Raw genomic sequence first — 18328 nt, forward strand, 5'->3', positions numbered from 1 at the left:
GATTTTGATTTGTTTGAGTTTTTTGCTTCAGCATTTGAAGAAGCACAGCTATTGATGAAGCAGGTATCTTGAGTGTGTATGTATTATTTACATTTGATCCAGTTGGTTTTGATTTCACATCGTAATTCATGGAGCAGACTAGAGACTCTTTTAGTACACATGTATGTCCTGTCGTCATCATCCACATGGTCTGTGTCAACCAATACTTGCATTGATTGGTTGATGACAGGTGTGCATCTGATTTCAGCATCTTGTCTCAAATAATTAGCATTTTATAAGTTCTAACTATGCAAAAAAAAAATTTCATGCTGCAAATATTCTAAATAATGATTCAGTTTGACAAGGACCACCTGTTTTGGTCGGATGAAATGTTTGTCCGTTGGTCTGGACCTTTCACACCTGTTACTTTCATTAAACTAAAAAATCTGAAGCTCCAGACCAAACAAGGCAGGTTTGAAAGTACTGAAGAGTCCATAGATGAACTTTGTAATGAATTTATTCCGATCCACTAACACAGTGGAGGGTTGAGAGTGGTGTGTGTCTTTGTGAGAGACTGATCTCATTAAAGTGGCTGCTGGGTGTTGTCATACCTCACGCAGAGGCTCATTGAGCTCCTCCAGGATGCTCTCCTCATCAAACATCTTGCCCTGGTATCTGTGCTCGTAGTAGTCGTGGATTTTCTGTCGGAAGTCGGCCGGAAGTTTGTGGAAGGACATGTACTGCTCCACTTGTTTGTACTAAAAGATAGAAAAGAGAGGTGTGAGGGATTCAAGGAACTTAATGTTAGTGACGTATCGGTGGCAACAGTTTCACAGCATCATGCTTTCACTTGAGATAAAACAACGCAAGCATTGCGGTGATTTCTCATTTCCCATATGCTGTTGTTGACTCATTGTCAGACTGTCTTATCACAGGCTCCTAGTCAGTGAGCATCCATGTGTGTAGTTATTGAGATGTACAGCTCTTCAAACACAGAGATGCTGTGACCCAGTTCTACCTGTAGCTATGGGAGAAAAACTGAGCTAAAGCTATTAAGGAAACATTGGAGCTTCTGTAAAGCTCCTGAGGATTCATCCCATTCTCCTGTGTTTAGGTACATCTTAATCACAGCCGTCTCTTTCATGGCATTTTTCATCATGAAACAACTCGTTCATGATCTGTTAAGACTGTCATTAAGAACAAAAAAAAGACACAGGTAAATAATTAAAGGAACCAGTGAGCATTTATGTTCCCGAGTACTATTCTGAGAAAGGAGGACGTTTGATATTTATGTTGGAATTGATAAATATGTAACATCTGAAGCTAGACTAAAAGAGTAGGAGTAGATGGAGAAGATGTTGTGTGCAGCACATTGATTGTTCACTGGAGGATCAAACTGAAGTGATTCACACCATCACATATCCACATTTTCACTCCAGTTATGCTTATCTTCAGCACATGCAGCCTGAGAGTCCTCTTCTCACAACTCATTATAGCAACACATAACACATTTCATGCCTGGATTCCCTGGGAAAATAGATGATCTGCTATAAGATAGAATAGCATTGCACTCTGTCAATAGGGGAATAAATCTTCAGTGTACACAAATGGCTTTTGGCTTTGCTTTATAGGAGGATGGGGGGCATTCTGTGTACTTTCACGCATCACCACCTTTCTGTAAACAAAAAATAAATATATATAGATACAAAATACACTGTTACACTGCACAAAACAACACCCTGAGGGCAAGAAAGTGGCCACATGACTTGTGTTTTAGCACAATAGGGCAACAAGATAACCCCTAAACTAGTTTAGGAGATCTGTTCACTTCCTGTTGTATCAGAAACCAATGTGCTAGCACTCCGGAAAGATGCAGAGAGAAGAAACAATGTGCAAATAAAAAAGCCAAAGTGATTTGTTTAAAAAAATCAAGAGGGAGCAAGAGGGATGTGGATGTATCAGCTTTTTCGTCATCACTGAGACAGACATGCTGTTTCAGTGATTAAAGCTTGTAACAATGTAACAAATCCATGTTAGAGTTGCTTTAAAATGTTATGTAAGGCCTTTGTCACTCCCAAGTGTGTGTGTGTGTGTGTGTGTGTGTGTGTGCGTTTGTGTGTTAAGCAGTGTGAGTCATCCCTCTGTGGAGTAAACTGACAATCAGATGAGTATAGATTTCAAGTTAAAGGTCAAGGGAGAACCTCCACTGTCCAATACTTGAAAAATACAAGTCACATCTCAACATCTTCCACAGAGTTCAAATATGTTTACTAGTGAGTATCGATCGTTGATAAACAGCCTTGGGTTATAAACGATTTAAATCTTTATAGTGACAGAGTTTCAATTCGCTTGACATCCAAGAAGAGATGTTATAGCTGTTGTAGTCATTTGTTCTCATATTCTAACTTTTACCTTGATCACTCTTTGGATTGTAGTGTTGGTCAATGGCAGAACCCATAATGCAGGACTAAAGGTCTGTGCACACCAAATTTGTATTTTCTGAAATTGTCATAAAAATAAAAAAAAACACCTCATATTGTGTCAATCACATTTATGCACCAACTCTAAAATGTTTGTCCATCAGAGATGTTTGAAATGTTCAAGATCAAGGTGTGTTTTCTTCATTTTAATATGTGGTCTCAGTGCTGGCAGCTTATCAAACTAAACCACTGACATGATGAAATAGACTTGGAAATGATCTGGATCATTTCACATCTCTTTGATCAGAAGATGAAATTATCTTTAGTTGTTTAGTCGCGGACAGCTTCTCAGGACTGGATGGACACAAGGTTTTCCTTTTTCAACAAGTGAGAGGACTACAGAACAATCCTGCTTGACTCCATTGTATCTGCAGCAAATTCTCAGAATGAATAGAATAAAACATCATACTAAGTGTGCACGGTTTCTGTGTGTAACGAGTTTTATTGGAACCTTGAAACACTGGTTTGAGCCCCAACTACAGATGAACTCCAATTAGCACCGTGATTTTGAAAAAACTTACTTCATGTATGATTGTATGAGAATTGTCTTTAAATTACAGATGCCTGTATTTTACTTTGTGATTTTATGAATGTCTTGCCAACATTTGATGAGCTTACCTTCCCTGTTGTAAATCGTTTAGCCTTTGTACTTTCTTATAAAACAATAGAATTACAAAGATAAAACACATCCACTATATAAGATGATATGCTGATCAAACATTTTTAAATTAAGACTCTGAATAAATAAATAAAGTATAGAAACAATATTAATGCTGATGAAAACACTCTGAAATCTGTGATGTCTGAACCACTGGGACAAACACGTTTTTTGCGGGTCATGTTAAAAAGCACTGTTCACTACCACCATGAATTTGAAGCTTTCCTGGAAGCTTGTGATAGCCTGATACCTATTCCAGCATTTCATATTGTTTTTTCATTCAACTTGTGTTTTGACTTTTGGACCCAAGATACATTCAGTGAAATCAAAAGATTTAATCATGGAGAGTGCTGATATCTTTCTGCCCCAAGAGTCCATGTACTGAACCGACACAATCATGATTTATGATGACACGCCTTGTACGGGGGTGCAGCAAAGGCGTGGACAGTGACCTTGCGTGTAACAGTTGATGACTCGCATGAGGAGGGATGGCACACTGTCCAGGAAATTACATTTTGTCACACTGACATATGGGTAAGAGAGAAAAATGGAGGCTTGACCCTAAGGGCTCGGCTGACACGGCAAATCACAATACCCTTAATACAGCACATACTGGCTGTCATGGGAGGATGATATTAATATTGTTTCTGTACAGGGGGATTTTCTCACCATATATAAAGCACTGAGTGGTTCTTATGAAAGGGAAAACCTTAGGTTTATATAAGAATTGGTGGTGGATAAAAATGACATTTGTCCCTATTTTCAGGAATTTCACTTAATTTCTATTTAAACTAAATCTACCTTTTTTCCTATAATCTCCTTCCTCACACTCTTTCTTTGTCTTTCTCTGTCCAGCTCTTTTGCCCAATTACTATCTAGTAGCACACATTTCTCCAGCGTGACGTACATCCTGAGGAAATAGATCCTCTACATACATAACACACAGATACATAAGAGCGTGACCTTATACATGACAACACGATGATCAGACTGAATCACTTACTTGAATGAACCACATGATGAAATTACATTTGCGAATACAATTTAGCGCATCCTTTTCTTGCCTACGTAAACCAATTTTAATCTAAATATCATTCAGTCTTAATTAATCGCCTCAAGTCATGGTTCATTTAGTGTGAAAAGTCACAGTATAGCTCTGAACGAGGATGTGTTCCTCAGCCATCTTTTTAAATTCATCACACGACTCTCGGATTTCATTTCAAAGATATGTTTGTTTCGGATGTTTGAGGGTATTCCCCCCCCCCCCAATAATCTGTGCTACCCACACATGTGTAGTACAAAAAAACAGGACTGAAGTACTCTCACTTAAAATTGATAACAACCCTCCACCATTTTCTGTCAGTAACAATAAAGACGCAGCTGACTTCCAGAGTATCCAGCTCATTCAATCAAGCATGAGGATAAACTGGGAGGCTCCCATTAAGTGTTTCCTGCCTGAGGATTCAGTTTGTGACAGTCTCAATTAAACTGAAATGACATCTATCTCTCTCTCATTCTCAGACTCAGACACACTCAGAGACACACACACACACACACACACACTCTCACTCTCATTCTCCTTTAATTCCTGCTTGGCGAAGGAGGCAAGTTTTATTGACTTTCTGATTTTCTCTGCATTAGACATAGATTAGTGTCCATGTCAGTCAAAGTCAGCGGAGCGAGACTGAGACTTAAAAATTGTATCATACTTGCAAAGTGAAATAATAATAAATAATCTGCAACTGCAGTCTGAACTACAAGATACACAGTCCGACACAGTTGTCCCATTTAAATTTGGTTTGGAAATGCACAAACAGTACCCATATAGTTTTAGCCCTGAGAGCTCATCACAGCACGACTTAAAAAAAACTGAGGTAAACTTGAAACACATTAAAATGGAGAAAACATTCATCAATTTGACAAAACGTGTGTGGCAAACATTCACAACACAACCAACTGTTTATCAATTAATGAAGTGTAGCTCCTTAGATTACTTGAATTGGCAGGTGAATAAATAGAATGAGCCAAACAGCATTTATCTGAGATCACAATGTTAGAATAAACATAAAAAAATGTATATTCTATCTCAACATCCAGTTCACCATCCAGGTTTTCAGAAGAAAATTCTCTGTTTTAAAATCCACACAGAATGAAATCCTTTCATATTGGGGTGATATAATGCAGGTTTGTCTTATAAGATCAAACTTTATGGCCAGGAATGCAGATAAGCCTGGACTTAGATCTCCCTGCTGTATTTGTATACAACTAACAAATGCATTACATTTATGACATCCAATCTATTCCTTTTAGCCAGTGGACTTAGTTAACAGGGACCCAAAACAGCACAGCGGTTTTTTATAGGACATAAAGCCCCAAGTTGGTGGCTTGTGCACAAGATGCATGGTTGTCACTTTAAGCTGCCACAGAGGGAAAGGAGAAATTGAATTGGCCGATCCTATTAATGGGCTGTGCCAGGATGTGACAAGACTCATACTGTATCTGTGTGTGTGTGTGTGTGTGTGTGTGTGTGTGTTGTGCTGTTGTGAGGTTCTAAAACCCAAGTTGACATCAGCTGAAGCTTTAGCTCTCGAAGTGACGAGAAATAAACACCCACTAACAAATATGCACTCACACACTCGCAGCTCACTGTGTGATGTGTGTGTGCAGTGTGTGAAAGGTTAACACCACAGCATTCGATGTCCTATAATAAAAAATGCATGACAATAGCAGAGATGAGGAGGTTGTGATGTTTATTTTATAAAATGAGTTATGTCAGCCTTTTCTAAACTTGGATCCACAATGTCATTATGATCAATTTATTTCTAATATTAGAAACACTTCCTCTTGTAATGAAGTGCACTAATGAAAGGAATGCAGATAAAAAACATTTCGTATTGACTTCTCAATTACATGTAAATATAACAAAAAGGTAAAATAGGTTGAGAGAAATAGAAATATGGATTCAGGAAAAGGCTAAAGGAAGGACATATTAGTTCATATCTTTTAGTCAGTGGATTTTAAAGGGGCACTTGGCTGGTATTTATCAAGGTCAGGTTACGTCTCGGAAATACTGGTGTGTCATGTCTTCTGGAGGGAGACTTCCAAAGTTTAAAAAAATATTATTTTCATTGTTTGACCTTGGAGACCATTTTCAGAAACAGAAGGTGTTTTAAACAGCAGGGTCTGAAATATGTTCACAATTAGTAGTCCAAATACATTATTAATAACCAAATACATTATCCACCCACAGGTTTTAGTATTATGGGAAATGATGCAGAATGAGTTTTTGGTATTTGACCCATATTAAGAAGTCAAGATATGTTAGCCTCAGCTATGTCAAATTTGACCATTCTCCTAACATGATGGCAATGCTTAAACTAAGGAGTAACCCTAAGAACTATCTGAAAATTTTGAAAATATATATATAGATGTATATGCCCCTAGTAGAGGTGTCATAAAAACACATTGGCAACACTGAGAATGAATGAGCTGCAAGCAACACCTAGACTCCATTTCTAAAAGCTAAAACTTAAACTTATTAAAATAATTGGAAAGTACCCGTACTTGTACCTGAACTACCCCGATTCAAATATATTTCAGATCAAACAAAGCATTCCTGACCCTGAAAATAAATTAAATCCATTTCTGACTCTCAGGTATGGAGTGTGGTTGAGAGCTCCTCAAAAACCAAGTATCTGAAGTCAACCTTGAGGGAAATTCTATTTGTTGTCAAGCTCCAGGTGATGTGTGTCTGAGACGCAGGTCAGGCCTCAGTAATTGTCCAGCTTGTGAAATGAGCAGTTCCTCAAGTCGCTGCTTGATGTGTCAAGGCTGAGTGGAGCAGTGCTCATCACCGAGGGCCCCAGGGGTCAGTCTCCCTCGTCTCACAGCTATACAGACACGCTGCTCTGTTGCCGTTGAGGGGATGGGAGTGCAGTTACATAATGGCTAATGTGTGGCATCCGCTGGCAGATGGTGTATTGCCCAACAGTCAAGGGCGAAAGGAAGCAGGATGGAGGGGTGGGGGTGAGATGAGACTATCTCAATGTGAGGAAGAGTGGTAGGTTGTCACCTCTGTGTTATCATTTTTACTGTAGTACTACTTGTAGAGACTGAGTAAGAAAACTAAAAATCATGTCAACCACTGTGTGTGTGTTTACATACTGCACTAGAGTGTGTGAAAACCATAGACCGTATATGAAGATGGACAATGCATCTTGACTTTCCCCCACTTTCTAGAAACAAAGCCAAAATACCCTGAATATGAACGCCGCCATCTTGCGCATTTGGAGTTAATGCAGTATCGATTGGAGGATGGAGCTGCAGGAGAGACCTAAACTAGTCGTGTTTCGACCTCAGCTGTCAATTATGGCATTTCACAACGTTCTATAGCATTGAAATATATAATTAAAACCAAATTTACTGCGGAAAATACAAAATTGCACAAACATCAGTATGACAAGAACTACCTAAAATGGTAGAAACAATCAATGAAAAAATTATATTTGACTTTTTGTGTCCCATCCATTAACATGGAAGAGGCAGCGTTTATGACCGATGCTGCAGTCAGCCACCAGATTGCGGTCAAATTGCTTTGGCTTCATTTTTGGGGAGATGGCATGTTTTCCATCTTTATATACAGTGTAGTGTGAAGATCAGTTACCGCTAACAGGAATAGTTTGGTAAACTAGTTAGCTAAAAGTAGCGATACATGATTTAGAATTATACAATATACCTATAATTAAAGGTTAAATGGATTAATTGTTTGAAGAGCCAAAAATTAAACTAGGGGAAATAATTAGGTAAAAGGATAAACAGTTGAAATGATTTGCTAAAAGTGACATCAGATGAAAGAGTTAAAAGTAACCGATACATGTTTAAAATGGGTAGATAGTAACATAATAAAGAAAATAGCTTAAAGTGAAACATGTAAAAAGTAGATGAAACTAATCAATAAAATGTGATGTAGAGTGGTAGTAGTAGTAACACACACTAAATCTAAACACTGACAATTCAATGTTGTGACACAACACTTCATGATGGGTGATGCAGGGGTAGGTAATCTGACAGGGACGTGGGGGTATATCCGTTCTACAGTGTTTCTCATTAACATGCAGCGTCCCTCTGTTATCTTACATTTACTGTGTGTGTGGGTCTGTGTGTCTCTATTCAAATCTTGTGCCCAGACCTGCTAAACACACAGCTAACCAAACAGCATGTGTCAATTCTGATAAGGCAGAAAAAAAAATGACTTCAGCATTTTTTTTTACTTTTAAACCCACAGTTAAACAGTTTGATTTCACATCTCTCTTTAGTCAGGGGGGTCTTTGCACATTTACACTCTCTGGAGAAGATGCTTAGCGACAGAGCTATTATGACATTTCTGTCACAACACTGATGACGATGCCGGCTGTTTACTCTGTGTCATGTCAATAAAGGTTCATGCTGTCGCAAGCATTTATGCAAAGAATCTGTTTTGTCAGGGAGGCAAGTTCCATCCCATAGCTTTGTTTCCAGTCTGTTATCTGATGGACCTACTGCAGACAGCCGTGCAGCACAACTCAGTTCATTGGTTAATGATGAACAAACGGTCCTGGGATACATGGATGTTGGGTCTGTTGTCTCAGTCAAGCAGGATGTTGCCTCTCTGTTCATTAATTCACTGCATCATGGAAGGAAGCGAGAAGGACAGCAGCAGGAACTGACTGCTACAGACGTCACATCACTGACAAACTACAGTGACACGTAACTGACACAAAACAGACACTCAGAGTCAGCAGCTCGTTTGTCCTTTGTCTTAGTCTGTCTCTGTTTGTAGCTAATGAACTGTCCCTGCTGTAAGAAAACATCCTTTAGACTTACAGCATCAATGTGCAAAATTTGGTATGGCCTGATTGACATCTGTAGGAGTGGTTAAAAAGGTCTAAAATATGTTAGGCAGAAATGGATGGCTTGTATAGATCATTTGGCACAAACCAAAGAAAATTCAGGAAACAAGAAATTCTTCTGATTAAGAGGTAACTATTTAATTAATGGAATTAATAGAAACATGGCTCTGTTATTATTTTTAAACCCATACCAAAAAATAATCATATCCTTTTGGACCTTGATTTCATTTTCCTCTGAATTTGACTTTAATTCCTCTGCCAAGGAGGTTGTGTTTTTGTTTGTGGTTTTGTCTGGTAGATAGCAGGATTCAATTTGGTGGAAAGATGCTGTAAGTTTCAGGAAATAACCCATTTAATTTAGGTACAGAGCCTGATCAGGCATGATTAGGAGGGTGATATATGTATTCACAGATGAAGTGATATATGTATTCAGAGATAAAGTGATATATGTATGTGCAATTTGGTGTAGATCCAGATTTATTTTATCTGGATCTACACCAAAATTACACATGCATATATCACTTCATCTTTGAATGTGGTTTCATAAGGGGACTGTTGTGTGTTGGCGGAGGTATGCGCTGTCTGAGTGCAATTCTAGTTTACTATTAAATCTGTGTGATACTGTATATCTGCTGTCTAATATACACACATTGGACTGATAGTAGAAACTTTCACACAGATAGTAAGGACCATAACTGAATACTGAAAATAGCCCTTTATCAAGGTTAACTACAAAAAATATTGAGAACAAGAATGAAATAATAAAAGACAAATTAATAAATAATGAGAGGAGCACTCGGAGAGCTCATACCTCTGCCAAGGCAAAAAACAAACATTCCTGGATCCACACATTTATCTGGATACACTCTTTTCACGACACCCAGCACAATGCTCTCTAACATACAAACTGATAAATGCCAATGAAACACAAACTCCTCGTGGAGGTAATAAAAAATAAGAAAGACAAAAAATAGAAAGAAAATGAAAAGAGAAGTAGGTTCAAATAAAAATAGATGTTGCTTTCTTGACTTTTTTTAGCGTGTGCTGCTTGAGGGACTAAAAATGACATTTAGGAGCAACATCCTTAATGAGAGACACTGTGAACAGTCTTTTCTGCAGGAAGTAGTTCTTGTCTATGGATTATCCACAGTTCATTGTCTGTGTAAAGAGATGTTTCCGTGGTCGCATCAGAAGAACCCCTTGTTGTGCGTCCGTAAAGTGCATATCCACCATGTAGTTACACTTACAGTATGTATGCTCACTGATTATGGATGGTGTGGCCCAGATCCACTGATAATGTATCCACTCCCTGTTGTGTTTACCATGCTCATAAATCTGGCACATACATACAGTAGCTTCATTACAATTTCAAGACCGTCAGAAGCCCTCCCACAGGAGAACGGGTCTGCTATAAACTCAACATCATCATGGATGCTTACTGATATCATGACCTAGAAAATATAGCAAGATGATTATCTCTCCAACGTGATGCACGGCTACGCCACAAGAGTCCGAAAGTAAACACGTAGAGCGACATGCTGATGACGACTCAGAAGAAAACCTGATCATTTTTTTAAACGCCAGCCCGAGGCTCAGACAACAAAGCTTGACCAATCACTCTGATGTGTATGTGCATGACTGCATACATGTGTATGAGTGACAGATAACATGAGACATCCCCACATCAGCATGTTGCCTGGTTTGCAGACACCCGCAGCTCCGATCTGCTGTTGTCTGGAGACGACAGACGGTCCGAGGCCCAGCGAGCTCCAACCATGAATATCCAACTAATAAAACAGATGCTGTTCCTATCAAAGGGTGTTGGAATCAATTGAGAAAATTCTCTCTGTTCATATTAAATGTGATAACCTTGTCTACAGTGTTGTAAGGGCCTATAACTGTAGACTAAATATCCTCATGAGTCTACAAGTGGCATCGGGCTTCACTCGTAGACAGTGGGACCATCTGGGTACCAGTAAGGTCATCCTGGATCTAACAGACTGAATTATATTACCTGTGATCGGTAGTTAGGGTGTAGTAAATGCATCTGTTTCTTTCTTCACACAGCCACAGAGTTTTTCAATAGCTAGTATAAGCCACTTTAAATGTAAGGGTTATGGTCATCCAAATAAAATATTTTCTTGTATTGCAGATTAAGGTTAAGATTTTTGATGACACTGAGGTGAAATGTTGTTTTTGGTGCCATTGAGAATTTACAAATGTTATCAGAAGAAAGTGTCTCAGCTTTGATATTAAACACAGCACACAGTTTTCAGAGGAGTTATTTCCTCAGAAGAAAGCTAACAGCACAGTCTCTGGATTATTTGGAGTAACCAGGACTATTATTTCTGAAAAGAGATTTATCAAAATAATTGTTTGAGATTGAGCAAATCCCCATTTGTTGCTTTCTTGCTCTGTATTGAATAAGAAGGTTGAGGCCACGCTCATATAGGTGCATCAAGTAAAAGGCCAAAGCAGCAAGTTTAACGAGTTGAAGCTGTGGAAAATTGCCAGCTTGAAATAAATTGTTGCTGCAATTGTAAAAAAATGTGTCACTGCTTCTTTTGTATCTGAATACAGAATAAACATACACAACATTCAGTATTAATTAAAGGTACAGTGTGTAGAATTTTGTGATATCTAGTGATGAAATTGCATGTTGCAGCAGAACACCCCTCACCTCACCCTCTGCTTCCAAACATGTAAGAGAACCTGTGGCAGCTTCAGTTGTCATAAAAACTCAAAAGCTGTTTAGTTTGTCCAGTCTGGACTAATGTGAAAAACATGGCAGCCTCCATAGAGAGGGTCCCCTCGATGTAAATATAAAGTATTTAAATATAAAGGACCTTTTCTGGGGTAAAGTAAACTACAATTCATACAATTTAGATGAAATGAACAACTGAAAACATCATGAGGATTTTTCTACATTAAATTTCTGCCCTTTCACCTAAATCTTACACACTGCACCTTTAATAAGCTTTAGACGTGCTTATAGGCATGTTGCTCACTATCTCCTCATCTGAACTGACTGTTGGTGTTCTGTGGGTTTGATAATTTTATATAACACTTTCATTTCAGATGATAAACATGTTAAATACTGACCTTTTCCTGGTACTGCCGCCTCGACGAGTCCAGAGACTGGATGAGCGCAGTTGCATGACCGATGAACATGGCGTAGCAGGTGGCTCCTACGATCATACTCAGCATGGTCAGCCAGATGTCCGACATACTCTCTGGGGCTTGTCTTCCATATCCAATACACAGCATGTGGCTCATGGCCTTAAAGAGGGCGAAGGAATAGAGCTCGCTCCATGAGTCGTTCTGTGGGAAGAGAGAGAGAGAGAGAGTTTAAGATAACAAACTATTAGAATAAGGAAGTGATAGTAGAGAAATATCAGGGTTTTAATGGTCTCCAATCCTTTGCTCACTGCTAAATGATTATGTTTCTGCACCTCATGAGAAAAAGATGATTGTTGTTGTACTGACATGAGATAAACACTCAGCATGTTATTTGGATGCCTTCATTTAAGATGGTTGAATCTCCCCCTGAAACTTTACCTTGAGAAATATGTGACTGTGTGTTGCCAGACAACGACAGGCAATAATGACGGTTTATAAGTGCAGCATGGATCCACATTATTAGAGGAAAGTGAGTATAGTTGAGGACGTATCACAATCGCTACATTGTTAAAGACAGTAGATTATGGATGTCTTCAAGATCTATCAATATAAATATAATCCTCAGAGTGCCCACTCCAATCGAAAAGCTTCCTACTATTTTTACTCTCCTGCTTCAGTGGTTTTGACCCGATGACCTGAGCCTGTCATCTCTGCCAAAGGTAGCATACTGTTGAGACACACTGCATTGAAAATATATGTGTGGGGATAGAAATAGTAAATTCAAAGACATTCCTGAAAAAATATGATGGCCCTGTGTCTGGTGATTGTTGCAGGTTTGGTGGAGAGCCTAATCATCACCACTGTGCTGCTTCGCCTTGTCTTGGACAAGCGGAAGGAGATAAGGGCTAGAAGTGTTAATGAGAAGCTTGTGCATCTGCCTGCTCCAGTCTGCCTTTGATTGGTGCTCAAGCATTCAGTCAACTCTAATTCCCTCATGTTAGAGTCATTAGAAACTCCACAGCTGAACCCCCCCCCCCTCCCATTCAGCCACGGCTGGGGCTCACACACTCCCCGAAGTTCATCAATCTGTTTCTGAGTGTTTGTCCCCGAATGAGTGGTGTTCGCAGCCTCTGATTGACTGGTTGGGTTTTCCTCTGATTTGTTTTTTTTCCAGCATCATTTGCATTTAATTTGAGATTCAAATGTAGTTGGTTTTGGAGGAGATGAAAGAGGGCTGCTATCAAACTAGTATTCAGAAAGGTGATTTGAAGAACCACAAAGAAAAAGGAAGAAATTTTAAAGGCACTCCGCCTTCGAGCAACAGGACAACCGGAAACTCAGTCCTGGTGTCAGACTGTGAGCTTTAAAGCTCAAGCCCCAAGCATGACTCATTTTTACATATCGTGTTTTGAGCTGTCAGCTGGATAAATTGTTTAGATTTGTCGCAGGATTTAAACTGGGCCTGCTAATCTTCGATTAAAGACAGAGAATCCCACAACAGTTTGAAGCCTTTAACATTTTAAGCGGCATCATAAATCTCCAGCTTTCTTGTTACAATGATGTATCCTTGCAACTGCAAGGTCACTGTATCTACAGCCCCTGAAGCCCATTATAATAAGAAATATTCCTACAGACCCTGACAGAACATTTAAACTCTGCAGCCTCAGTCTGCGCCTCATCCCCACTGCCCCAGGTGGTGAACAGACCTGGAGCTGAATCCCTCCAGGTAGCATCAACATGCTGGCCACATTGTGATGGATATACAGCAGGAGAAGACCCTAACCCAGAGGCAGAGCACAGAAATATACCTTTTTACACATGGCTAGCTCTTCTCTCACTCTCATCGTGTTGATTAGGTCATGACCGCACCATTGATAACATCACAAAATAGCCTTTGGTCTATCTGTGATCTAAACAAGTCTTAATAGTAAAACAGCGTATCTACTACTGCCCTATGCTATAGTGGCATTTATTGTTGTTATTATTCCTAATCTGTAGCAATGTGCAACTGGACTATCTTGAAAAAAATACAAAGACTGTGACAAACTGTTGGTATACAGTAAAAGGTATAAATCATTTCATCTCACTGTATTCATAGAAATGTTTCGGTTGGTTAGGTGCAATTACTTTGTTTAGTCTCCACTCAGTCTCACTCATAGACTGTATATGAACGACCTGTCTCTACTTCCTCCCACTTTCCAGATATTAAGCCAAAATATCCTGGATATGAACGCTGCCATCTTGCGCTGACGATGTGATTTGGAGCCAGAGTCAGTACAGTAGCGATTGAGGGCTTGAGATGTGATATTGAGATTTGGTGGATACACACGCTCAGCCAATCGCCAGTCAGTCTCAGCTGTCAATCATTATGTTTCATCTCTTTTTATAGCATTAAATAACTTATTAAAAACAAACTTCCTAAAGCATGAACACGAACAAACATCAGTGTGATAAGACCTACCTATAATTACAGTACCCACCTTTGAGAAGAATTTATTTGACCCATACATTGACTTTTTAGAGCTGGAGGAGGTAGGCTTTATCACCTATACTGCAGCCAGCCACCAGGGGGTGATCAAGACAGTTCAGCTTCACTTTTATATTCAATATATGATCTCGCTAGGACAATACAAATTCAAGAAACACAGAAATGAGATGTCGTGTGAAACTAATGACTAATGTCATGTGAAACTGGAAAATCTGGTTGATGTGGACAGATCCAGGTTAGCTGTTTCCAACCCTTTGCACATAGTCTTAAGCTAAGCTAATTAGCCGCTAGCCTTTATATTTCGTGGACAGATAAGCCAGTGGTATTGATGTTTTAACTGCCTATCTCTATGTGAGAAAGTACATTTTTGCATGTGACTGTAAGAGTTGGACAACTCATAATGCCCAGCTATATCTGGTCTGTATGAATTTATCGTTGAGATAATAGCTTATTAAAACTGACAGTGTACAGCTGTCTCTTACTATTGAAAATGACAACTTTCACAGTAACACAATAAACTAATTCTAGAGATACCACCCTGGGGAAAGAGGGGAGAGGGAAGAGAAAACTAATGAAATTAGCTCTGTCTTCACTGAGCAGTGTGGATGATAGCTAATTGTACATAATATATTTAGCAAGGTACACGAAGGGGGCATGGGACATCTATGATGCATGATGGCGTAATTATAGAATAGTGAATGTACATGCATGCTGGCACTCTAGGCATACACGGTGTTTGACTCTCAGCTTGTATTTGAGTGTGTGCAGGTTGTCATGCTCAGCATCACTCTGACAGGGTGCGATTGCTCTCTGACTCTGTCATCTAAATCTGAAACGGAGAGTGTGGTTGACTACTGACATTTAGATGACATTGGCGTCTAGAATTTTAATACGTAAACTGCCAAAAGAGCTTGTTAGTAATGAATAGATTAATTATTTAGAGCCTTCGTGTTCGTATTTTTATTCATTATTTAAAACCAAGTAGAAAAAGTTACAAGGTGCTTTGGTGCCTCCAATAATTACCTAACAATGTTAATGACAAATGCTTTTACTCACTCAAAAAAACATGCCAAAAACTTTGACTTCACTTATTTCAGCTACATATTAAAGTTCCATGTAACTTTATACAGAACTTAAATTTTAAGGGTCACATAGAATCAAGTGTTCTCTATAATGTTGAGTTAGCATGAATAAACTCGACAGTGTTTTCATTAAATTAAGGTAAACTACAGTTTTCAAGTGATTTGATTTAGTCACACTAACTCAATATGAAAGAAAACACTTCATTCAATGTGATGTCAAATGACATCACATTGGCCCACATTTGAATAATGCCTACTCAGCAGATAGTCTTGGTTGTGGTAACACCAACATGGGCTCTGTACTTCAGAGAACCAGCATCTGTGCTGAGACACAGCTGTAAATTTCAGATGGCCGTTGATGCACAAACATGTGCATATGGAGAGTATGTCTCTCTGATGATGCAAGCTGTGGCCATATAACTTGAGCGTAAACCAGTGTGAGGCAGTGTGAGGCAAAGCTTTTGCTGTAATATTTAAAGAAGAAGATGTTTATAGTATTTTGAAGAATGGGTTGTTTTTTAGCCTCGTTAACAGTGCGATTCAATTGGTAATATCAAATGATGCCATGATATTCATACACTGTCCCTCAGGATCTTGTAAAAGCATTGTTTATATAAACACATTTCCTTTTCCTCCCATTGTACAAAAACAACGCCAAAATATCCTGGATAAGGGTGCTACCATCTTGAGCAAAAAATAATTGACATGTATAACATGGACAAACATCAGTGTAATTGTTCAAATTTACTTTGAGCCCTGTCCTATATGCTGACATGGAGGAGGCATGGCTTAAGACCCTCGGCAGCCAGTCACCAGGAAGCGATCATGATATTTTCACTTTTGGGGATTTGACATGTCGTCCATCTTTACAGTCAAAGCTAAATGAAACACAAGGTTCCATAAAGTTCTCTATTCTACAGAAACTATGTTTTATAGGTAAAATTTGATTTTAAATAAGTCTCTTGTATCTGTGTGTTTATGTGTTTTTAAAATTAAACAAGATCTAAAAACAGAACTACAGAACTTTTACAGAAAACCACATTCGTAAGTAAATGGTTGAATAAGACAGGACAACTTTTCTTCTGGAAATTGGGTTGGTTTCACAGAGGCAACTTGATCCACAAAGACGGCCGCTCCAACCAGACTTTGAGGCTATTTTTTTATTTTTTTTTATCACATGGTCCAGATAGGAGCTAATAATCCACATAATCCATATAAATGTGTAACCTCAACCCCGGTTTAGTTTACATGGATTTAAAACACATTTCAAATAACGAACATGTAAAATTACTGTAGGCTGGTTCAAAGATTGAGGTCTCTGTAATGATAAACCATGTGAAGCAGAATAAAACGTAACGCATGTTACATCACTGAGATCATAATGCAAACACAAATGTAGCACTTTTTTTCATTGCAAAATTAGCAATGAGTTTGTTGGTGTACTATTGTGGTTACAGAAGCTCCTCTTCTCCTACAGGAAAATATCTAAACATTAAATACTGAGACAGAGTTCGTACTAAAACAGAGAGAAGGTCCGTGTGTAATAAAGACCAGTGTCTGCTGCGTGCACTTTGTTTACAAGATTGTGTTTGAGTGTTAAAACCCAGAGCTGAATACTGTTGTAGGGGGGTTTGGTTATTTCAAATATTTCTTAATGGTCGGATAAAAAAGCATTGAATTATGTGTTGTTTCTATACAAAGGCAGTCTGGCTGTATTTCCACAGCCTGAGTATAGGGATGATGCAAATTGGAAAAAGTGGGGTGGGGTCCAGGTTATCGTCAAGCACAGGCCAACAGCCAGTGGAAGAGGCACGAGGATGAGAAGGAGGATCACTTAACACAGCTCTCTCATCCAAAGCCACTCTAAAAACGACCCCTGAGCGTGATTACACGAATATGGCAGCAGCACAGCACACCAGGCGGCCACGCCCACAACCCACACAGGCACTCGCCAGAATTGTGACATCGATCTTTGAAAACAGCACACAGGAAGAAAAGGGCTGGCAGGAAGAAAACAGCACACAGGAAGAAACAACACTCATCAATCTGAGACGAGAGAGAGAGAAGTGAGCGTAAACACAGGGAGGAGGAAGAGGGAGCGACAAGGTTCCAAACAAGTCAGGAGGAAGAAGAAGGGCAGCTTGGATTCATGCATTCATGGATGAGAGCATAGAGAACAATATATTTTCTCTGCATTCATACCCTTTGGTGTTAATTAACCATATAGAAACAAATATCTGCCTGCTTTATAGAAACTGCTTGTGAAAACAACAACAAAACATGTGAATATGGGGTTTAATGCTAATAAGAAATCTAGCAAGTTTATGATACTCTGAGGTTTCCTGCATCTGAATTAGAAGTGACGTTAAGAGTGGATGCACAGCAGGGATCTACACAGACAGGAAAGTTGTGTGTGTGTGTGTGTGTGTGTGGTGGTGTTGGGGGGGGGGCAAAGATGGCAAGGGAAGAAGCGAGAAGAAATGGAATGAGAAAGAGAGCAGCAGTGTAGTCCCCTAGGGTCAGTGGGTGTGAGATCCATCTGTTCCTGGAGATCACACACACACGCACATCCAAACACACTTGTGCACATACACCAGCATGTCACAGTGTTATCAGAGGTCTGAGAGTCACAG

At 39.2% G+C, this 18328-nt stretch overlaps 1 protein-coding gene across 1 annotated transcript in view; it reads right to left on the bottom strand.

Annotated features, from left to right (window-relative positions):
- hcn2b (hyperpolarization activated cyclic nucleotide-gated potassium channel 2b) overlaps nucleotides 1-18328 on the bottom strand; it is a 36254-nt gene that overhangs the window by 10036 nt on the left and 7890 nt on the right. Inside the window, exons 4-5 of the mRNA XM_020080803.2 lie at nucleotides 12108-12326; nucleotides 591-737 (exon numbers count right to left, since the gene is read on the bottom strand). Of these exons, the coding sequence (XP_019936362.2) occupies nucleotides 591-737; nucleotides 12108-12326 (366 nt within the window). The remainder of the gene's footprint in view (nucleotides 1-590; nucleotides 738-12107; nucleotides 12327-18328) is intronic.

Source organism: Paralichthys olivaceus, chromosome 3 (genome assembly GCF_024713975.1).
Source record: "Paralichthys olivaceus isolate ysfri-2021 chromosome 3, ASM2471397v2, whole genome shotgun sequence".
In the NCBI taxonomy this organism is placed as follows: Eukaryota; Metazoa; Chordata; class Actinopteri; order Pleuronectiformes; family Paralichthyidae; genus Paralichthys; species Paralichthys olivaceus.